General features: G+C 36.7%; 2 protein-coding genes across 2 annotated transcripts; one reads left to right on the top strand and one right to left on the bottom strand.

Moving 5' to 3' along the window:
* Positions 1-246: 246 nt before the first annotated feature.
* On the top strand, positions 247-16,046 carry LOC104238915 (DNA mismatch repair protein MSH7). The gene is made up of 17 exons (XM_009793422.2): positions 247-615; positions 1,414-1,966; positions 4,851-4,946; positions 5,060-5,115; positions 5,546-5,612; positions 6,134-6,229; positions 6,480-6,611; positions 6,743-6,776; positions 6,878-6,925; positions 8,839-9,038; positions 9,123-9,249; positions 9,358-9,635; positions 12,100-12,291; positions 13,244-13,657; positions 13,747-13,843; positions 14,576-14,703; positions 15,259-16,046. Exons 1-17 carry the CDS (start codon positions 353-355, stop codon positions 15,739-15,741), a joined length of 3,264 nt encoding a protein of 1,087 aa, XP_009791724.1. The 5' UTR covers positions 247-352; the 3' UTR covers positions 15,742-16,046.
* Positions 16,047-21,475: 5,429 nt separating this feature from the next.
* Positions 21,476-23,861, bottom strand: LOC104238916 (NADPH--cytochrome P450 reductase-like). Its single transcript, XM_009793424.2, has one exon. It carries the CDS (start codon positions 23,813-23,815, stop codon positions 21,755-21,757), a length of 2,061 nt encoding a protein of 686 aa, XP_009791726.1. The 5' UTR covers positions 23,816-23,861; the 3' UTR covers positions 21,476-21,754.
* Positions 23,862-24,401: the final 540 nt, after the last annotated feature.

Genomic DNA, 24,401 nt, shown 5'->3' with positions numbered 1-24,401 from the left:
AAAAGTGGCTAAATTTCGATTAATCTTGAAAATGAGTTATTTTTAAACGACTAGTAGTAAATCTGATTATTTTTGAATTTCTCCCAAATAGTATGGTAAAATGCAAAACCAACAATTCATAGAGTGGTACACAGATACCACCCTAGTCAAGTAACGTCGTTAAATGTTAATCTAATCCAACGGTGAGTAAGCCACCGGACTTTCACAGTAGCCAAGGTAATAATTCCTCATTTTAAGCCTCTCCGCTTGCAAAATTTTACTCCAATTTCCAAAAGCCCAAAAATCCTTTGGCGCCAATTCGCCTCTCTTTTTTCCCCTCTTCCCTTCTCCCACTTCTTTCCAACAATCGGAAATGCAGCGGCAGAAATCTATGCTTTCCTTCCTCAAGAGACCTTCATCGGAGGACCAAAGCTCCGGCAATAACAAACTCAAACTTCCAAATCAAAATGCAGTCCCTCTTACCAAAAATATTCCGGACATTTTGGGAACTGAAACTCCTCCTGAGAAGCTGCCACGTCAGGTTCTCCCCTTCAACAGCGGCCATGATGGAAATAAGTCTTCTGCTTTCTCTTCTATTAGGCACAAGTTTATCAGAGAAAAACCACGCATTGATCGGTATCTCTTAATTTCGAGATGTTCTTATTTTTTTAATGAAATTTCATTGCTTACAATTTTAAATATCGGTATCTATTACTGCATGGTCTTATTCATACTTACTATACTGTAAATTGCACTTTATTACTATACTGTCAAAAATAAATTACGTTATTACTACTAACTTACTGCTATTCGGAACTTACATTTGATACTACTATAGTCCATTACCAATCCAGTTTATGTTAAAGGTGGTGTAGCTATGTTCAGTTGTTGCTCACTGCTCCGTTGCAATTTTGACCTGCTATGTTACAGTTGAAGGTGTTAGCACTAGTACAAAGTCTTAATTATTCCCTTTCTCTACTTTATTAGAGCTACTCTCTCTCACACATGGCTTTGTTTCCTACTATTTTGTAAATTGGCTTTTTCTTTTTAATTGATATAAGCCTTGTCAAAATTATGTGAATTTGCTGACTTGGTGTATTCCTTTTTGTTGCTCCTTTGCCATTGAAATAGAGGGTTTACATTTTAAACTATTATGTCCCATTAGCAACCATGTTTATGTTAAAGGTGGTGTGGTTAAGTTTTACTGTTCTATCTTTTTTAGGTGTCGCAATAAGCATGGTGTTAGAGTTTGGTTCTGTTTCTTTTCTTCTTGTGGGTGATCGAATGCTCACTGCTTCCTTGCTTATTTTGATGGCTATTTATTATGTACAGTTGAAATGTTAACCGCCTTTTGGTTATATTGTGTGCACAGAATATTCATACTGTCTTGCGACATGATGTGTGATATTAACTACTTTTTGATATTGTGTACAGGGATCTAGCGAAGAATGATTCTTTTGGGATCCCCTCTCTTTGTACAAAAAATGAAGGATCAGAAACACTGGGGAATCCTTCTGTTTCCTTGCGGTTAGGCTCTAATAGAAGTTCTGTTAGTTCTAATCGAAATAGTAATCAAGAGGGTAAAGGATCAGTATCTCTTATACAAGGTGATGATCATGGTTTTGGGCCGGAAACACCAAGTATGCAACCTTTTGTACCTGGGTTAAAAAGAGTCCAAGATGACATGCGTACCTCAGGGGATAGGAGTGATTGCTCTTCATTGAACACAAGCAAGAGGATTAAGAGTCTTGAGGGTTTGAATATTGGAAGGAAGAACCTTGAAGCAGAGTTTGAAATGACTAGCAAGTTTGAGTGGCTTCATCCATCTCAAATCAAGGATGCGAATGGTAGAATGGCAGGGGACTCACTCTATGACAAGCGGACACTGTTTATTCCTCCTGATGCGTTGAGAAAAATGTCTGCTTCTCAGAAGCAGTATTGGGATGTCAAATGCAAATACATGGACATTCTGCTTTTCTTTAAAGTGGTTAGTTCTACTTTACCATCTTGTATATTCTCCCTTCCAGCCGCTTTGTGTCATCAATTTACTGGAAAAAGTGACTTTGCACCGTAATCGTATGCCAGTTCATTCTTTTTCTTTCTAGTGCAACAAGCTTTTGAGCTATGAGCTTTTGCTTTTAGACAGTTTAACATGCTGATTGTACTTCATCATATTTAATAAATTGGGCTATTAGACAACTGGAAAGAGTAACGATCCAGATGGCTAGGCTTGTGAATATTGAGTAGCTGGATTACCTAAAGGCTTCTACATGGAACTTGGAAAATAACCATGTTTTACCTAATAACGTACATTCTTCTGTATCATTATGATAGGATTTGGTAACACTTGTTACATTCCTTGGACTATATCCTTGGAAAAAATTTGAAGTTTTAAATCCATTAGGGAAATTCTATTTCTTGTTCTTTTGATATCTTTTGTTATATATGAGTGGACAGTTATGCACTGCACAGTCATATTTACTGAATAATATACAATTCTTTGCTTCTCTAATATTTATGTCATGCATTAGTTTGTTCCGGATAATTGTTTGGATAAGGTTTGTTTTAGGTTTAATATTTGCATAAGTATTGTTTCACATATGTATTTCGGTATCAATTTATTAGAATGAGGAAAATGTTTGTAAAATTTTCACAAAACACTTTCCTGTTTTTGACAAAAACTTCCCTGGTTATTTTTTTTGTGTGTGTGTGTGTGTGTGGGGGGGGGGGACCTTCATTAGTGGTCTTAAGAGTATCCTCTTATTAATTGTGCCATTGGCAAGGACTACCCAAAAATCCATGTTTTAGGTATCATGAATTTGGTAGTGACCACTTGATAATAATCTTTTAAGTTTGTTCTTCATGTAGAATCCACGGAAAGTAAACTTTTTTGAACTATTAGAACACAGAAGCCGTGGTTTTGTTTTTTCATTTTTTTTTCTAAAGTTTTGATCCAAACTCTAAATATTTGACTCACTGTATTCTTTGTAGAAGATCCATCTCAATTTACTCTAAGGTTAATTTTCTAACAAGATATTGCTAGATGGTATAGCTTCTAGGATTTTTCTAGGAAATGCAGATTGTTTTCTTGTTCTTTCTCTTGCTGTAATTTTATCCGTTAAGCATTGCTTTGTTTTCTTGGCTTTCAAGTTTCTCGATCTACAATTTTAGGTCTTCTCTTTTTCTGTAGGTTATATATATGTATCATACATTTCTCCAGGTCTCTGTTTACCTTGTAAAAAGAGTGACAGTATGAAATCTTATCGTGGAAAGAGTTCCTAATTTACTAAACTGTTGCCTCTTGCTGTTAGTTATCTGATGCACGTTTCTTTTTCCTCTGCGTTATTTGCTGCAGAAAAGTTACTTTACTATTTTGAAAATCTTTGTTTTCACATATTAAGAGTATTAACCATACTACTGAGATATCCTGATTTAAACTTTGAATACCATAAAATACCAGGTTTTTGGATAACACACTGCTTAAATGGAAGTTACAAGGTTTTCAGGGTCGTGCTATTAAGATTGGACAGATAATTTTCTTGCGATGTTGGTTTCTTAAATTTAAAGACATTAATTGCTGAAAATTTATTATTAGATGGTTAGCAACAGTGTTATGAAGAGCGTGAAGCCAGAAAAAGCGACAAGCCCCTTTTCGCTTAAAGCAAGAAGCGAGAAGCGAAGCGCCCGCTTTTTTGAAGTGAAGCGGAATTTAAAAAAAAAAATATTAAAATAAATAGTGCATAGACAACACATGTAACTGTAAGCAAATGTTCAATACTTCAATGTAAAAACTAAAAACTAAAGAGTAGTATCAATTAAAGCACAAAATGAGCATCCTATTCTTCTACAAGATTGTCAAATTCTTGTATTCCACTATCATTATTATATTGCTCATCATCTTCTTCAACTTCTTCTTCATCAACTAGGGACAAAGAAAAAATTGGGCAGCATTTCGCTGTAATTTATCACTGAAACAGTGAAAGAAAAAGAAGAAGAAGAAGAACTAAAGGGGAAAAAAAATTTGCCAGCATTTCGCTGCTATTTTGGGATTGAAACAGTGAAAGAAGAAGAAGAAGGAGGAGGCGGAAGCAGATATCACATACCTGGGCTTGACCTTGATGAACTTGAGGTTGAAAAGTGCAGAAAATGGAACCCTAGTCGCCTGTTGTTCTCTGTTGGAAAGTGCTGATCGATGGTCTTTTAAAAAAAGAGAGCGCCCTTAATATGTAGAAGCGCTCGCTTCTGTCGCTACTGTCGCTTTTACGCTTCTCGCTTTATTTTGCAGAAGCGATTGCTTTATTGAACCTGCTACCCTTCGCATCACAGACGCGCCCAAGGCCTCGCTTCGCGCTCGTTTTTAACAACACTGGTTAGCAATGACCTTACTATTGATAGGACCTATTGGAAAAAAGAGGCCTCACTATTGATAGCATAAGTAAATATTTGTTAGATGTTGTGGATTTTCCAGCCAATAATATGGGAGGATTACTTGTGAAAACCTTTGGGATACGCCTATTTGTTTGTCGTTGCTGGCTTAGACAATGCATGTTTGAATCGTTCTATACATTTTGCAATTCCTTTTGGAGAAGAACAAGGAATGAAATGAGTATTTGGAATGTAATCTGGATCTACTGCTAATAGTTAAAGGGCAATTTAGGTGAAGATACTTGGACAATAAGTGCTAGGATACCCTATATATGGTTAGACGTGAGGAAAAGAAAATATTTGCTTTCATTGAAGTTATGGTTTGTCTTTGTTTGATTTTCAATACTTCAGTAAATGTATTCTTTTATTTTCTTTCATTTCGAAAAAATCGTGCACAAGGCTTCTTATCTGATATAGTTTTCTCTAAAATATTAATGCTTTAAAAGGGAAAATTTTATGAGCTGTATGAGCTAGATGCTGAAATTGGTCACAAGGAGCTCGATTGGAAAATGACACAAAGTGGCGTGGGAAAATGTAGACAGGTATGCTATACGTAAGTCACTTGGGATATCTGAAAAGGTAGTTTTGGTAATTTTCGGTCTAGTTTAATCTTCTGAATCTGATCCATAGACTTATTTTCTTGCTTTTCTGTCAGGTTGGCATATCTGAAAGTGGGATAGATGAAGCTGTTCAGAAGCTCCTAGCGCGAGGGTAAGAGTTAGAAGTCTCATTATTTCTTCCTATCTGTCCAAGCCATGGTGGATAGAGTTACTTGGAGGTAGCAAGATATAGTCGAGGTGTGCACAAGCTGGCCGAAACACCACGGTTATAAAAAAAGAGTTAGAAGTTTCATTTTCCAGATATGTATCTTTTATCAAGGAAACAGGCTAAAAGCTTTTGCTGCTGGCGATTTCCAATTTCCTACTTTCTAATGACTGTACGAGTTTATCAGTAATTGGAATTTCTGATTTGCTTCATCTTAATCATTTTTTAACAGTTCATTACTATGTCACCTTTTCTCTGCATGGCTTATGACTCATGTTAGTAGCAATTTGCAACTGACCACCTTGTTGGTAATACTTGTTTAGTATCTTATTAGGTATCTTTTCATTTATCTTGAGTTTATCTAACTACTTTGAAGGTACAAAGTAGGACGGATGGAACAGTTGGAAACATCTGAGCAAGCAAAATCTAGAGGCTCTACTTCTGTAAGTGCAGCATGAATTTTGTGAAAGCATGAAGGCATTGACTTAACCTAGTTCTTTAAAAACAGTTGTAATGCTTGCTTTCAAGTCGTTGAGTTAACCTAGTTCTTTAAAAACAGTTGTAATGCTTAGGGCTGTGTGAGGTTAGTGATGGTCCTTTAACTGTTCTAAATGTGATAATAAACAACATAAGATACATAGAAGCAATTAATGCTTTGAAAAATTCTGGATACATATATATAGTTTGGTTGAGCATTCATAAATTACCTAGTTCTTTAAAAATATTTGCAGCGCTTAGGGCTATGTGAGGTTAGTGATAGTCATTTAACTGTTATAAATGTGATAATAAAGCAACAGAAGATAAATAGAAGCAATTAATGCTTCGAAAAATTCTGGATGTATACATTTTTATGAATCTTTTTGTTGGGCACTCATAAATTTCTTCTGCATCTCTAAAATGAGCACTATCAACTCTTTGTTCATCATGGCATTGAGTGATTTGATGATGAGAATATTGGTTTCAGGTTATTCGCAGAAAACTAGTTCATGTACTCACTCCTTCTACCACAAGTGAGGGTAATATTGGGCCTGATGCAGTTCATCTTCTTGCAGTTAAGGAGGTTAGCAGCTTTTTATATAAATTGAGGCCATTGGCATGATACAGTTCTGTTAATTCTACATGCCAGTAGAGTTATCTATTATATGAGCAGAACAATGCTTCATGCAATCTTATGCTGCTTCTGTTCTCTCCCCAAATTTTTAAGAAAAAGCTTTAAAATTTTTAGTGTCCATATGGTCATCTTTGTGCTACAAAATGAGACTTCAAACTGAGGCAGAGGATTTATTGGCTTCTTGCACTGTTACATCTAGACTTGCAATGAGCAAGAGAATGGTTCAACCGCTTTTGGCTTTGCTTTTGTCGATTGTGCTGCTCTGAAAGTTTGGGTTGGTTCCATAAGTGATGATGCATCTTGTGCAGCTTTGGGGGCTTTGCTGATGCAAGTACGACACTTTAAGATCTAATATCTTTCTTTGAGTAACTTAATAGAAGATCTAGTATCTTTCTTTGAGTAACTTAACAAATATGCGATTCGTTTGCTTGATTATTTTATGTTGCTCTGTCGCATCTGTAGGTGTCACCGAAGGAAGTTATACACAATGCTAGGGGTAAAGCTTTTTTTAAATTAGACTTTGGAAGGATTATTTTTGTTCTTTGGAAATAAATATATTGAGTCTGACTTCCTCGTCTCGCACTTCTATTTTAACAGGTTTGTCAAAGGATGCTCAAAAAGCTCTGAAAAAATACTCATTAACAGGTGATATTTGCTTGTTTCTTAAATTGTTGCTTACTGTATCATGAAATGGCTGTGATTGTGATAATTCTCTCCTGATTATCCAAGGCATTATGTCCTGCCTTCATGTCACAAAGCTGTTTCTTTGTTCGGGCAGTTCAGTGTGAAAGCCTGGATCTTCATATTGTTCCATTTAACTTTTTCCCTGAAAGCCATGTATGGTGGTCTTTATTTGGCCATTATTTATAGTAAGTTGCGACAAATTCTCTAAAGAAGATGAGTTTTGCAAAATATTATAATTCTTAAGTGGTCATTAGTGGGACCCGCAGTATTGTTTTTTCTGTAGTTGGAATGAGATTAGTTAGCAGTGAGCAACTTTAATGCTATAACTAAGGTCTTGTATTGCCTATGAGATATGACCTGGTGGAGAGAAATTGAGAAAGGATAACTTTCTTAGTTTGTTTGAGAGACTGTCCACTTTTGTCAAGTTTTGCCGAGTGATATCATTGTGGGACATGTTGTCCTCTTTTCTAGAATTTATAGAGAGGAATAACATTAGACCTGCCCCCTTTCTTCACACACTGTTTCTTCTGACAGTAATTGTGATATATAGAAGATTAAAGGTTCTTTTCTGTTATCATCCGATTGTGTTTCATGGAAAGAAGATTCACGAGCCCAAAGGAATTATAACAGATTGTTGTTTCAATCATTTCCACCCAAAATGGTTGAAGATTTAAAGCCAATTGTCACCTTTTTTCTAGAAAATCCATAGACAAGAAATCACACTCTCGTCTTCGTGTACATTTCATTCTCTCGAGCTTATCTGCTCCTAAGTTGAACTAATCTATTCATTCTTCTTTGCAATTTCTTGTTTCTCTTCTTTCTTTAACTTGCACATTTTAGGGGAATTTGCTAGCTGAGAGTAGCTCATCATCCAATTTCTCTATCAATAGTTTCAGCTGCTTTAAAGTTTTACCCCTTTTGCTTTTCTTGAGATAAATAACAATATTACAAGCCCTGGTAGTGTTCAACGAGAAGAAAAGTTGCTAAGAAGGCCCAAATTGATCCTTATCAAAAAAACAAAAGAAGGCCCAATTTGGTACTGTTGTGATAAGGTTTGTATAGTGCATGCAGTATTATTCCAAGCCTCCGCTGTCATAGTTAATACTTAAAATTAAAATACACCACTGTCATGATCACAAATCCAGGTCTTCAGTAAGTCGTCTATCTTAGGATGTACATGCTTCTTGGACAGCATCATTGGCACACGCAAGTTGCAGCTAGTCTATCTTATGGTTCTCAATGTGCACTAATCTTGAATGTTCATCCATTTCCATCTGATTAAAGCATGTTTTATAATGGGAAGCATGTTTTATAATGGGCCCATGTTTTCTTTTTGTTTCATATTAAATATATAAATGTCACAAAGGACATGCATAAAGGGGCAGTCACTAGTAGGAGATACAAAGGAGTTTTTCCATAACTGTGGGTTTACACCCGGGATCAGCATTGAGCCTCTACTTGTTTAACCTAGTTGTTGAATAGCTAACCACACAATACAAGATGAGATCCCATGGTATACTATTCGCTAATGATAATGTGCTAATTGACGAAAACGACAAGGGTGTCAACCGAAAGCTTGAACTATAGAGAAGTGAACTAGTGAGTAAGGGTTTTAGGATAAGTAGAAGTAAGACTGAATATATGCGCTGCAAGTTTAGTCAGCACAAGAAGAGTGAAGTTGTAGTGAGATTAGACGGGATTGTGATTCATAAACGTAAACTATTCAGATACTACATTTGTTTTTCCAGCCTCCGGGAGAATTTGAATGATATATGAAGATGTTACACATAGAACCAAAATTGGATGGTTGAAATAGAAATGGATGGAGCTGTCACTTTCTTAGATCTCTTGATGAGTATCCTTTGTCCAATTAGGTCCTGCAGTGCCACTCCTGTCCCCAGTCCAGCCAGGTGCTGATTTTGTTGATCCTGCAGAAGTGAAAAATTTCCTTGACTTGAAAGGTTACTTTAAAGGATCTTGTAATAAGTGGGACCACACCTTTGATGGAGTAACGAGCCATGATGTTGCTTTATGTGCTCTTGGGAGTCTTGTCAATCATTTAGAGCGATTGATGGTAAGTCTCAGAACCGTGACCTATCTTCTGTATGCAATATTTAATGGTATTATTTTGGTGATTGTTTCATTCTGTCATTAACAGTTAGATGAGGTCTTACGTAATGGCGATATTCTATCATATGAAGTCTATAGGGGTTGCCTCAAAATGGATGGACAAACACTTGTCAATCTTGAGATCTTCAACAATAATGCTGATGGGAGTCCATCAGGCAAGTACAATATTTTTGTCAAATCAAGCTTTGTACTCATTCTAAGGGGCAATTGTGTCACTTATATTTTCTTCTATTCTAACTGTGAGTGATTATTATTGTTTTCAGGTACTTTATACAAGTATCTTGACAATTGTGTTACTTCACCTGGGAAGCGGCTTTTGAGAAATTGGGTTTGTCATCCCCTCAAAGATGTGGAGAAAATCAACCATAGGCTTGATGTGATTGACAGACTTGTTGAAAATTCAGAGGCTACATTATCCGCTGCTCAATATCTTCGCAAGCTTCCAGATTTGGATAGGTTGTTTGGACGGGTTAAGGCTAGCATTCAATCTTCTGAAGCACTCCTACTGCCCTTGATTGGTGCCAAAATATTGAAGCAGCGAGTAAGTCCTGTTTGACATCTCAATTTGGTTTGCTTAGTCTTGGTGCAGTTATGTGCCAAAAGATGCTCTCACTACCTGAATTACTAGTTTGTGTGGTTACACCACAATAGTTCAATCTGCTTCCAGTAAGAAAGACTAGCCAATATAGTAGCTGAGCATCTATTTCCATTTTCACACCTTTTTTACTTACCAGACGAATAATAGACTATCTCGTTATTGCGCATTGGATGACATTGTGTGTCATTTTCACACCTTTCCTACTTCCTAGACAAATGAGCTATACGCAGAATAGTTATTGATTGTTCTATTCAGATGGTAGTTTCCGGTTAAATTTTATTTCAAGGGGTTGTTTGTTACTCTGATGGTTGTTTATTACTCTGATGGTTGTTTGTCCAAGAACCACTATTCTAAATCATCAATCAACAATGCGTTAATTCCAGACTAGCTTAGTCAGCCGTATGGATTCTCTATATTCATTCGCTCTTTTTTGATCCCATTTCATGGAAAAAATAAATAAATCATTTCTTAAGATAAAATTGCGGGTTCCACAAAACTAGAGGTTCTCTAGATCTCCCAATTATTCTTGCATTGACGCACAAGTCTTTGACTATACCGAAAAGAATCTTGGCAAACACATGACCTAAGTTAACAACAATGATTATCCTTTGTTTATATCGCGTTGAGTTCTTAGCTAAGTCTGCAGTCATTCTGAGAGACTGTAGGTCAACAACAACAACAACAACAACGAACCCAGTGTAATCCCATAAATGGGGTCTGGGGAGGGTAGTGTGTACGCAGACCTTACCCCTACCTTATAAAGATAGAGAGGCTGTTTCCGATAGACCCTCGGCTCTGAGAGACTGTAGGTCCTTTGTGACAATTTTCGTTCATGTGTATTTAGGTCTGCCTCGTCTACATTTACATCTTCAATCATGATAGTGTTGCACCTATAGACTGTCATATTTGGAGGTCATCATGACACAGTCAAACCTCTCATTTTATCTTCTAAAGCTGATACACCCTCTATCAGATATATTCTATTTTTTTATCTTGTCCAATATTGTGTTGACCATGCATTAACTTTAACATTCACATTTCTGTGACACTTTGTACATGTGTTGGACCTTAGAGGCCCAACGTTCCCTCCTATATGATATTGTCATCTCATAATTGTAGTATAGTTGTGCTTTTGCTTTATTAGGTATCTTCTTTTCCTGTTCCTGCTGTGCACTTTTACAGCTCTCCTTGATTTCAGCTGTCGTAATTTAGATCAATGTGATGTCTCATCTATCATGCCATTCTCCTGAAAAACTGAGCCTTCATATAATTTGTCTGCATTTGGGCACCACTGTTTCACCCTCATTTTTCCTATAGGGGTAAAAATTGCTCTCTGTGTGTGTGTATGTATATATATATATATAAAATCCATTACTTATACTTATTTTAAACCTCTTACTCTCTAGAGGGCTTCAGGTTGAGCTTTTGGCTGACTCCTTGTGTCTCTCACTAGCTTCTTCAATTTAAAACAATATTATGTGCAAATAACACGAAATATGGACCTTCATCCTGTATATTATTTTATCGGTTAGAATCCATAATTAATTTACAACTAGTAGGGGCTCAACGGGTAACTTCTCTATATCCTTCCAGTTTTCCCACTCTTCTACCTACTCTTAGTTGCATATCCTTTATGGTGTTTATATGTTTGATAATTTCTTTGTATCCAAGCATCCACCAAATGACTTTTCTTGGCACTTTTCCTGGTTCAATGGATATCCTTTTTCCTCCACCTACAGATTTCCATAGATCTTCTTAGCTAAGGTAGGAGGCAATTTTGTTGTTACCTTTAAAAATTCTCAAATTTATTCATTTGCTCCAACTGCTAATTTCTTTGGTCTAGCCGTGCTTTACCTCAAATTATCCAAATCATCTTATGCCCCATTTATTTTCATGCTGTGGGCATATTTTCTTTCCTGACTATTATAATGAAAGTGTTTCCTAAATGACCTTTTGGTACTTGAAACTGGAAAAAGTTCATAATCCTATTAAATGTCCTACCACAGCCGTGGGTGGTAATATATAATGACAAAATTATTGACTACAGCAAGTGTCTTCATTTTCACTTCTACTTTTTCTTCTTCTTGCTCTACATTCGTAAGCTAATAATGAAGTTGCTCTAACTATTTCTTCTTTGAGCATTACCTGAGTTTTTTTTGCAAGTCCAATGATGTAGGTAGGTATCTAATTGCTTACTTCTCTTTTTAATGTTAGAAATCCAAAAATTCATATGCTTCTTTACAACGAATATTTATTTATGTTGGACGTGCTTTTGCACGACTCATTTCATAGTACTTTTGTTCTCCATGAAGAATTTTCTGGTTCAGCCCATGGGAATGACCTTTCAGCTCTATTGATGTAGTATATAACCTCTGTTTCACTCAAGGTTTTCTTCTTATTACTACAGGTTAAAGTGTTTGGGTTGCTTGTTAAAGGGCTACGGATTGGGCTAGATTTGTTAAGGTTGTTGCAGAAGGAACATCTGACCTCTTCCTTGGCTAAAGTGGTATCCTTGCCTGTTCTAGATGGTGACGATGGGCTTGATAAGTTCCTCGGCCAATTTGAAGCGGCAATCAAGAGTGACTTCCCCAATTTTCAGGTTTGTGATACAAGATTCTTTTGGCTCTTTTCTTGTCAAGATTGTTTTGGACCATTATATTCGACCTCTTTAATATTCAAATTGATGGGAGTGTGCTCGTTATTTTTTCATCTATATTTTCATCTTTTTAAAGTATCAGAGAAATCCCCTGCAGGCTTCTGGTCCGACTCTAGTTGGCGTACAGGTTCAACACTCACGGGGAGTATGGGCCGCCCTTACCCTCTTAAAAAAAGAAAAAAGAAAAAAGAAAAAAGGAAAAAGAGAAGAATGTGCTTGCTAGTTGATTGTCTAATCATGTGTGTTAGAGTCTGGCCATTAATCCAGTCACAGTTTTCCTAAATCTGCATTTTCAAGTTTTTCCGATTGTGCTTGAAGGAACTGTTACATTGGCAGTCCTTTATTGTTTGGAAAGAATCAGGTGTTTGAGGACTTAGGGAAACATAGTGTAAGATTGACCCTTATATCTGCTTTTACTCAGTAGTTCCCAACTTTATTTCTTGTTTTCTATAATCAAATAGTTTGTGCTTGATTTTTAAATCGTTTCTTGATTGGAGACATGTTATGGACTCGTTAGGTTCTCTTTAGGGTGTACATATAACAGTGCTGCTTTGATGTAAACACATCATTTTGGTACTGTAAACAACTGCTTCCTTTCCCCACAGCTGGACACAACCTCTACATCCCCCTCCCCCTCCCTTCCCTCCCCCTCCCCGCTTCCAAAAGAGAAAAAAGAAGTAACAAGTTTACCTATCAGGTCATCGATGCAGCTACCTCATTCATCCCTGTGTCATGATCTCGTACTTCAGTTTGATGCTTAGCCATAGTTGTATGCATTATAAACCTAATTATACTAACGGTTTCAGTATGTCCCTTTGTGAACCTTCTGTTTTACTAAACCTCATCTCATCCTGCAGAGGGCTGTCAGTAATTCCTTTTTCCTGTGCTGTGCCAGGATCATAATGCTACTGATTTTGATGCTGAAACACTATCCATTTTGATGGAGTTATTTGTTGAGAAGGCTACTGAGTGGTCTCAAGTCATTTATGCCATAAGTTGTGTTGATGTGTTAAGATCATTTTCCATTACTGCAAAATTTTCCTCTGGAATTATGTGTAGACCAGTGATCTTGCCTCTTTCAAAGCCAACAAATTTCTGTAGAGAGACTGGTGGGCCAATACTAAACATCAAGGGGCTTTGGCATCCATATGCTCTTGCTGAAAGTGGGGGACTGCCTGTTCCTAATGATCTCCATCTTGGAGGGAATACAAATATCTGCCATCCTCGTACTTTACTGTTGACTGGACCAAATATGGGAGGAAAGTCAACTCTTTTACGTGCCACTTGTCTGGCCGTCATAATGGCTCAGGTTCATTCTTCTCTATGTTTGGAAGAGATCATACATTCATTTAGATGGTACTTAGCTTCTGGAGTTTAAAGATATCAATTTCTCTGCAGTTGGGTTGCTATGTGCCTGGAGAAACATGTGTGCTTTCACTTGTGGACATCATCTTTACACGTCTTGGAGCAACTGATCGAATCATGACTGGTGAAAGTAAGTTTTAATCAAAAGAGAGCTTATTATTTGAACTATCTTCCTCCCCTCTTTACCTCCTTTTTACTATCTATGTAGTCTTTCATTCTTCGGAAAAGTCTAGACCACTGTCAGAAAGGAATAAAAGTCAGAAAGATAAAAGAGAAGAGGAAAAGGTCAATTTAGTTTGGACCGGAAGAGGCCTATAATTGACTTCTTTTGGGATATTCAAGTGATAGTCTTCACTGTAGTGACTATGCTTGTGGAATATCTTATTATCATAACAATGATAAAAGAGTGCCTGGACTTTTCTACTTGACATAAGAATAGCACAAATTGAACCATCGTTGTTGATGTTCTTTACAATCATCATCATTATCATAACGAGCACTGAATATTTTAGCACTTGGACTATATGAATTTGATTACTTCAGGCTTCAGCTATGATGCAACGGGTGGACTTCTTGTGAGAAATATAGTTCCTGCTTTATCACATTCTTTAGGTATGAGTCGAAGTCCATAGCAGTGGACTTGGCTTGGACAGTAAACTTCTTCACTCTCGGAATAAAGATGAATTTTATATCAATGGCAGCAGATATTTGTGGTTTCACAATTTCTGTCCTCTTCTTAGTGCATTACAAAGAAAAATTGACCATGTGTAAAGCTCAAAGCAGAAACATCTATGCCCCACATGCATTTTAAAAATTAATTTTCATTTTCACAGGTATTCATTCTTATTTTTACTTTTTACAGGTACCTTCTTTATTGAGTGCACAGAAACCGCGTCAGTTCTTCAAAATGCTACATGCAATTCCCTTGTTCTTCTGGATGAATTGGGCAGAGGAACAAGCACTTTTGATGGATATGCTATTGCATATGCTGTAAGTTCCCCATTATTTTCTTTTATTGTATGATTTGATTAGCTGCATGCAAGAGTTCTGTTTTCTTGATAGACAGATTCTGGGAGTCTTTTTGCATTAGTTTACATGATGCTTGATCTGTCTTTCCCAGTCAACTGGTGTAATGCCATGATAAGTGCCTAAAGTGTAATACACAATTATAGTTTAACAGCTTTCTAGTACAATACATCGAGCTTCGTTGAGTTACTCGGGCAAAGTATTACCTAAAGACGTGGCATGACATACCATATTACTTTATCTGAAATTACTGAAGCATTTTTTTGCCATCTGAATTATCTTTTTATGCATGTGACCTGTTCCTAAGGTATAAGATCACAAGATAAAGAATGGAGCTATTGTAGCTAAGAAATTGAGCAAAACTTGTTGGGGCTCGGCCAATGCCTTTAAGGTTACTATGCGTTATTGAAAGGGAATCTTGCTTGTCTTTTGAGTCATTTTGGTCATGGCATCTTTGGTTTTGTTCCATACATTCAAGCTGTGAGGTGAAGTTTTTGACAAGTTACAAGTTCTGTCCAGGTATTCCGACACCTTATAGAGACGGTGAACTGCCGCTTACTGTTTGCCACACATTATCATCCACTCACTAAAGAGTTTGCTTCTCATCCTAATGTGACATTACAACACATGGCCTGCTCTTTCAAGTTGAAATCTCAAAGTTCATCTCCAACAGAGCAAGAGCTGGTGTTCCTTTACCGTCTAGCCTCTGGAGCATGCCCAGAGAGCTATGGAATGCAAGTAGCACTCATGGCTGGAATCCCGAAAATTGTGGTTGAATCCGCATCCAATGCAGGGCAAGTCATGAAGAAAATGATCGGAGAAAGTTTTAGGTCATGTGAACAAAGAGCTTGCTTTTCAACACTGCACGAAGAATGGTTCAAGACACTTCTAGGAATCTCAAAGACAGATGGTGAAGTTAACGATGACCTATTTGATACATTGTATTGCTTGTGGCATGAACTAAAGCTGATAGATCCACTAGCTGAAGATGTTAGTCTCTGAGTTATCTTGTATATTCGTGAAACTCTTCAGTGGGAAATGCCGATGAAATTATGATACTAACTGGAAGGTAGGAAAGTTATTGTTGAAGTTTGTATTTCTTTTTTTTTTTGGTCGAGAGAAGTTTGTAGTATATTGTCTGTTCTATAAGAGTAGCAAGGTTAGTAAATTTTTTGCTTTATGGAAAGAGGCAAGAGAAACTGCAATGTTGTAAAATTGTCCTTTACTCCAAGAGAATCTTTGCCGTTATAGTTGCTTGATGAAGAGTTAATATGGAGTGAATAAAATGTTAACAAATTAATTGAACATAGTCATCCTTCAATTGTTATTGCTTCCAGCACTAGGCAAGTAACAGAGAATAACTTTGCCTATACCTATTTATCATTAATATAAACAATGATGACTCATTGAAATACTGGTTGATAAGCATATTAATGAAGGTGTCAAAGACCTGTTTTTTGATTTGACAGTCGCTTCTCGTCATCAGAACGTAGCAACCCAAAGAGGCAAAGACCAATAGAGTCCTCTTAGATCATCTAGAGGAATGGAAACTGTGTCGCGATGAGAATTCTAAAAAAGTACTATATCTGAAAGGAATTTCAAAAACTCTTATGCGATCGTAAAGGAAAGAAAGATGTTTATAAAATTAATTAAACAAAATATTACATTTGAAACGGTAAATTAGTAACATACCAATTTGCTTACACTAATGACAAATAGGTTAAAAATTTACTACAAAGAAATTAAAATAAGGGCGGTACGCATAATATAATTAATCATAAGGGAGATTAGTGTTACAAAGCCAAATCTAGAGGGAGCTTGGAGTTATCCTTTCTATTATTTAATGTCTAATAATTAATCAGACCTTTAAGGATCAAGCTTATTCTGGCTAGAAATATTAATCTGTCTATACTATATTAAAAGCACGATGATCCTTAGCGAGATATCGTTTTCTTTTTTTACCCCTCAAAAATAGATTTCACAATCTTTGAAATCATCAAGAGTTTTCGTTATTAAATCTTTTCTTACTAAACTAGGTAGAAAGTACTAAATAAATAGGACATTAAAGTCAATTATAATTTTACCTTATATTGAAAACAATTCGTTCATAACATATTTGCTTATTATATGTTGGCATACAAATTAGGTACACACATAAAATTGATAAAGCAATTCAAAGTTCCATTCAATATACACGTTTCTTTCAAAATAAATATTTAAACTATTGTATGTATGTGAACTTATATTATTATTTTCTTGAAAAATATACTTCTGACGAGCGCAAAACACACACTTAAATATGCTCGCTAATCGAAGATTATCAACAATTGAGATTTATACGATTAAGCACTAAAATTAACTAAAAGTCTAAAGTTATTGACTAGTGACAATCGTAACAATGAGTAAGCAAAGAAGGTTATTAGTGGGAGAAAATAGGGTTTTGATGGAATAGGTGCGAGATAATTATTTGGGATCTAACTCTAGATAACTAACTTCTAATGTTCAAGTGAATCTCTCGAATTCACTCAATTATTAGTTCAAGCGTTCTGCAGAAACTCCTCTCTCGATTAAGTCTCAACCTTACAAGATGAACCAATTTAAACTCAGTGAAGATATGCAAGAATGCGTAGTGGATTGGTCTTTAAGAGAACCTCACTCGATTATCCTCCTAACTATGTTTAATCAATGATTCAACTAGCCTCTTTCGAATATTAAGAAGAATTAATGAACTCAACCGACAATAATGCAAAGATATCACAAGTTATGCCTCTCTCGATCACATAAACAAGTGAATATAGATGCAACAATTAAATCATTCAAAACGATTCAATACATAAAACTAGAGTTATAATCCACTAAAAATCATCAATACACCAAATCCATCAAACCCTAAAGAGAACTACTCCATAACCATGGAGCAATTCATCACAAATATATTTAAAGTATAGGAAAATATAAAATGATCCAAACTTGGGTCTTAAGTGAGAAATGAATAATGAATTCCTTGTGCTCGTGTTCTTCCAACTCCTCCTTAGCCTCCTTAGGTCTAAAATATGTCAAAAGTCCATAAAATAACGTTTTTCCATGTATTTACACCAAGTAGGGTCGTGCCCAGATGAAACCACCTTCTTCTAGCCGAAATAGGACAATTACTATGGAAAAACTACACAGGCACGTTGTATGGGTCGACGCACCATGCGGGCCAGCAGTGGAGATCTTAAGAGGCTTGACACTTTTGCAACATGCAGCTTTCATACAGTCGCGGTGCCCCACGCGCCGCAGCTATAGGGTTTTCTCAGAGTACGACTTTTTGCTTGCGTTTTGACGTCCATACTTGGTCCTCGACCCCCGAATACGATCCCGGCTTGATCCCCTGGGCTTTTACTCAGACTTCAAATCTCCAAATAGCTTGAATTAACTCCACAACATCTACATAGCTCAAAATCACTCCTAGAAGGAACAAAACACACAATAAATGCAAAACACTGCCAATTAATGCTCAACACAAGTATAGTGCAATGAATTAGAGTGCAATAAGTGACTAAAATACGTAACTATAGCCTACCATCAACTTTTATTATTAAAATGTAGCCCATATTTGACTATCCATAACTTTAATCTATTTTGACCATATAAAAATTACACGTAGTATGAAAATTTTAAAGGCCAAACTTTGTAATAATGCAGGAGAAAATGTATAACATGAATTACAGATGAGTTGCCATTTCTTTTTTCTTTTTAAAAAATATTCTGTCATGACCCAAAATCTCACCAAGTCGTGATAGCACCTAATCCAACCTGCTAGGTAAGCCAAGCAATGAATAATATAACTCAAATGAAAGATCATTAATAACATGAAACAAGATAGCTGAATTTGATATAATTTTTCCACGGATTGGTAGTACAAGTCAAGAGCCATTAAAATTTAGGTTTACAAATTTGGTACAAAAATAAATACAATATCCACTTGGCAGATACACGAAGAGAAGTAAAAATTCTAAACTACCTAGAACAAGTGGTAGTTATATCCGAGAAATAGTTACATCTTCAATTCCAGCTTCTGCCATCCACAACAGCTCAACTCCAAGGTCTACATGCAAGGTGCAGGAGCATAGTATGAGTACAACCGACCCTATGTACTTAGTAAGTATCCTGACTAACCTTAGTAAAATAGTGACGAGGTCTCAGGTCAAGGATACTCACTATATAACACCTGTACAACTCATAACATATACGTATACCCAACAACAGTATCGAAGTCTAAACATGAAATACAGTACCATCAAACAGTGCACATAGAGAGGATGTACGTAAGTCTCTTAACAATTCAACGTATAAAGAAGATATGCATTTGATATCAGATAACACATCAATAATTGCATATATAGAAGATATGCACAAGTACTGTTATAGTTAAACTACTCGACATATGGAGAATATATGCGTATAACATTATTAAATCCTCAAGCTTGCATATGGAGAAGATATGCGTATAACATTATTAAATCCTCAAGCTTGCATATAGAGAAGATATCCATGATTAAACAAGTCAAGTTACACAGATCCATATATAGAAAAGATATGTATGGTGATTCATCTCATCAAGTAAAGCAGTATATAGAGAATATATATATATATATATATATAAGGCATGTATACATCTCAGAACTAGCATATAGAGAAGATATGCAGTGAAAAATCATGTATACATCCAAGCAGTTTGCAAATAGAGAAGAGATGCAAAGTCCAACCAATGAACATTTTACCATGTTTCACGTCAACCAAAAACCCGTCGGTTTCTACAACCCGCATGTACACCATCAAGAGAGAAATATGATAGGCTGACCTTCGGGGGATGGATCCTTATCCACACCATGCATGGACAACTCACGTGCCGTGCGGACAACTCACGTGCCATAACCATAATGGCGCACGGATAACTCACGTGTTGTCAATCCAATCCATCACAAAAAAACATATACAAAAGTACATGTATACCCTCAACGAATATCAAATTACGTACTCATGGATTGACAAATAATATGATACAGTTTATGCTTGTGCGAAGTATTTTATAACAACTCAAGTTAAGCGGGTACGCCATACAACAAAAAATATTATGCTTAACATGGAATCAACTCCTACACATGATCTCTAGCATGATTCACGGAGTTCATGTAGTCATACAAATATGTAGAGCATGATATCAAGAATCACACTATCCAAATCAAGGCGTAGTACAACCTAAAAACTATTCTGGTAAAAATCATACATAGCAACCATATATACGCTCGTCACCTCGCATATACGTCGCTTTTAATACATTTTAATTAGGCAAATAAAGTCATATCCTAAGGGTTATTTCCTCAGCGAGATTATACAAGATACTTACCTCAGACAAGCCAGATCAATACTCTAAAAATGCCTTTCCATGCGAATCGACCTTTGAAAGGCCCGAATCTAGTAAAAAACAACAACTCAATAATACCAAACAAAGCCATAGGAAACAATCCCAAACAATACAACTTCGATCTTCATGCAAATACATAAAGTCAACCCAAAAGTTAACCCGACCCGCACCCCAAAACCCGAAAAAACTCACAAATCTCGAACATCCATTCTAATACGAGTCTAAATATACAAGTTTTATCCAAAATCAACTCCAAATCAGGGTTTAAATCTCCATTTTTCACTTTAGAAAAGTTTTGCCAAAACCCCTAAAATACACTTTCTTATCCTTCAAGCCAAAATCCTTTTTTCTTCTTTAAGATTCCTTGATTTAGAGCCAAAATTAATGATAGATTTATGCTATAATCATAAATTCGAGTTAGGTTTACTTACCCTAATGAATTAGGTGAAAACTTCCTAAAAAGTCACCTCTTCTTGAGCTCTAAAACTTTGTGAGAAAAAGTAACTAAATCTCGGAATAAGTAAAAAAAATAATATAACAGTTGTCCCAGCCCGAATTAGTTGCTAGACGATCCTGAAACTCACATTTGATAAGCCCAACATAATCCTTGCAATATTACACCCAATATAGCCTTTTGAATCACCCAATTTGACCTTAAAATAAGGGATATATGATGTTTTGAAGTTTTAAAGGAAGTCTAAAAATTTCAAGGACAGAACCTGTATTTTCGGGATTATTCACTAGAAAATCAGCAATTGCAAAATCCCCCTTTTAGCACCCAAGACTCATTCAGAACCTGCCGAACATAAACCATATATGCATTTCAATCATAAAACACGCTACAAACATGCTCGCGTACCCAAAACACCGAAAAGAGATCGTCTTGACCCGATATCGACCGTGGTCAAACTCTAAATCCTTAACTTAACTAGTCTCTCAGTCAATGATCCAAAATATACCCGAGCCTCTCGGGACCCCATCTACCAAAAAGTACAAATACATTATTCAAACTTATCCAAAGGCTCAAAACACCCACGGGAATATCACTATAAATAATTGAGGCTCACAGAATAGAATTTTTCTTAAGTTGTTAAATCTTCATTCTTTCAAAAGAGTGCCCGAATAACACTTACACGCTTTGGATTACTTCCAAACATTGCACACAACTTCAATTCAACTATAATATGTCTCGGAACACCAATTGGAGTCCAATAACATTAAAGTTAACTCTTGGTCAAACTTATGAACTCTTAAGTTCTTTTTTTTACCCGCCCTTCATTTATACAGCTATTCTTAAAAAAGTCTTCCATACATATTACAACATGATTTGGGATTGTTTTAACCAACTAAATATAACAATTTTTGTATCAGTCCTGAATCTATTATAAAAAATTAATCAGAACTTTAAAGTTATTATATCTGCTCCAATGAAAGAGTAATAACCAATTTAGTAGACAAAACTTAGATGTTGCAGTGAATCCAGACCTTGGCTATTGACTGTAATAATCTTTTTAGCTGCTGGAACTCAAAGCAACTGAGAGGAGGACCTTACCAAGCTTTGCTAAAAGTAAACAAATGGGACCAAACGTGCTGGCCTTAATATGATCACCACATATCCCTGAGATATCTTCCATCCATTTGGAGTTTCTTCATAATAGCCTCAGCTTTGGTTGAGTCGACCTTATCCTGCTCCTGGACTATGGTATGGAGCGTACGATGTACATCCCTGGCCATCTCTTTCGCATCCCCACATACATATAGATATCCCTCCTGGGATATTAAACTCCAAACATGGGAAGCCTTTTCCAGCATTTTATGTTGAACATACTCTTTCTGGGGTCCTTCCCTTGAAAATGCAATAATTAGCTCTGATATTACACCTTGATCCACAAAACCCAGAAGCTCCTCCTCATAAATAAAATCCATTCTACGATTCCTACAACCAAAAAACAACAAAGCAAGACCAAGTTGAGCCCCATCTTCCTTCAATGCTGCTCTTTCTTGCAGGAATCCCCTAAATGGTGCCAAACCAGTACCAGGTCCCACCATGACAATTGGAACTGAAGGGTCAACCGGTAACTTGAAATTAGATGGCCTAATGCAGATTGGAGCAGAGCTGCAATTTTGACTTTTTTCCAATGGAACTGCATTCTTCATCCAAGTCGAACACACTCCTTTGTGAATTCGGCCAGTGGGAGTTGGACCATAGACTAGTGCACAAGTCACATGGATTCTAGCAGGAGAAAATCGAGGAGATGACGAGATTGAATAGTAACGAGGCTGTAAACGAGGGGCAACCGCTGCAAAAAATACACCTAGGGGAGGCTTTGCCGAAGGGAACTCAGCCATTACTTCAAGAAGACTTCTTTGACTTGCAACAACCCATGCAGAATACTCATCCTTGCCCTGTGGAGATGCCAAGAACTTGAGCTTTTCTGCTTCACTAGGTTCAGCTGCATGGGCAACCAATGCAACCAAAGTAGCCTTCCGCGGAGGATTCAGAAGATCTGCAAAACGTGCAAGTGCAGCACGCAGTGTGCAAGGACCAGGGAAAGGTGGGGGCAACGAGCCTCCAAGAGCTGTACCGTCCTCCTTGTCAGTATGAATAGAGAATATTAAGTCTAATGACTGCCCGAGCAATCTCGCAGCTTCCTTAACAATTTCTTCAGGATTTTCAGTATAAACACCCACAATATCTCCTGTTTCATAGGAAATCCCAGTGCCAGATATATCAAACTCCAAGTGTATACATGAGCGATCAGATTCGGGTGTGTGAAGCTCCCTTTGAACAACAACATTTACTTGGCATGGATGATGGATGTCATATAAGGTATTTCCATTAGCCATGCTGGCATGCTTATCATCATGACTCGCAGCGGTATCATGGATAACCAAATGATATTCAGGAATTGCAGTTGTATATGGAGTGGCTGCAGAATTTGCATCATCCTCATCTCTAAGTATTTGATCTAATTCAGGCCACAGTTGTTCTCGCCAGGCAGCAAAATCATCTTCAATGCACTGATCATCATCACCAAGGCCAACAAGCACAATACGTTTTGCACCTTGTTCCCTTAATTGTTCATCTATCACCTTCCCAATCTTGTTAAAATGTTCATATTGGCGATTACCCAAGCCAAAAACTCCATAGGTAAGGTGCTGCAGCCACGTGCCCCGTTCTTGTCCCTCAGTGAACCACTTGTAAAACCTTGCAGCATTATCAGTGGGCTCGCCATCCCCATAGGTTGCCACCATGAAAAATGCTACTATTTCTTTCTTTAGTTTCTCCTTATACAGATCATCATCGGCAGCATAATCATCCATGTCCATAACTTTTACTACTGCCTTCTCATATCTTGTTTTTATCTCCTCTGATAAAGCCTTGGAAAAACCCTCAGCAGTACCAGTTTGAGTACCGAAAAATACGGTGACCTTAACTTTTCCAGGTTCCAGCTCAATCTCCTCCTCCGGCTCCACGTGTAAGGACTTGGGGAACATGATAGGCTTCACTTCTTTACTCCGATCACTTGATCTCTTCAAAAACAACACCACTAACCCAACGATGACAGCAAACGACATCGTCAGTAGCACCAACACCGTATCGCTCCCCAACGACACTCCTAACTCCGATTCAATCGATCTCACCAGCTCCGAACTCGACTCCATACTTGTAGGGTTTTTTAATGGAGGAGGACGGCGGAGGAGACAGAGGAGGAAGAGCTCTTAAGTTCTTCAAATTGCCCACTTTTGACAAACAATGTCGAGTTCTTCTAGGAACCTCCAAAACCAAATTCAAACATATGTACAAGTCCAAAATCACTATACAAACCTATCAGAACCATCAAAACCCGATTCTGAGTCCGTTTTCAAAAAGTCAAACCTTGGTTAGCTCTTCCAAATTAAATCTTTCAAATTGAGAGTCATTCTTCCAAATCTATCTAGAACCACTCAAAAATAAAAATTGACCATAAACACAAGTCATAATACGTCATATGAAGCTACTCAAAGTCTCAAACCACCGAATGGAGCGCTAAAGCTCAAAACTACTGGGCGGGTCGTTACATCTTCTAACAAATGATAGCTCCCTATATTGTTTTTATAAATAAAGGTCTTTGTTATAATATATTAACTGAATATTAGTCATTTTAGAATTATATTTTCACTTTTTTTGTAGGATCTAAGCCAATCTCCTACAATTTATATTGATTTGAAAGAATGATTTTTATTTTAGAAGCTTTTAGTTGGAAGAGTT

Source organism: Nicotiana sylvestris, chromosome 11 (assembly GCF_000393655.2).
Source record: "Nicotiana sylvestris chromosome 11, ASM39365v2, whole genome shotgun sequence".
NCBI lineage: Eukaryota > Viridiplantae > Streptophyta > Magnoliopsida > Solanales > Solanaceae > Nicotiana > Nicotiana sylvestris.
The sequence above is the reverse complement of the archived record's forward strand: the minus strand, read 5'-3'. Positions and strand labels throughout refer to the sequence as shown.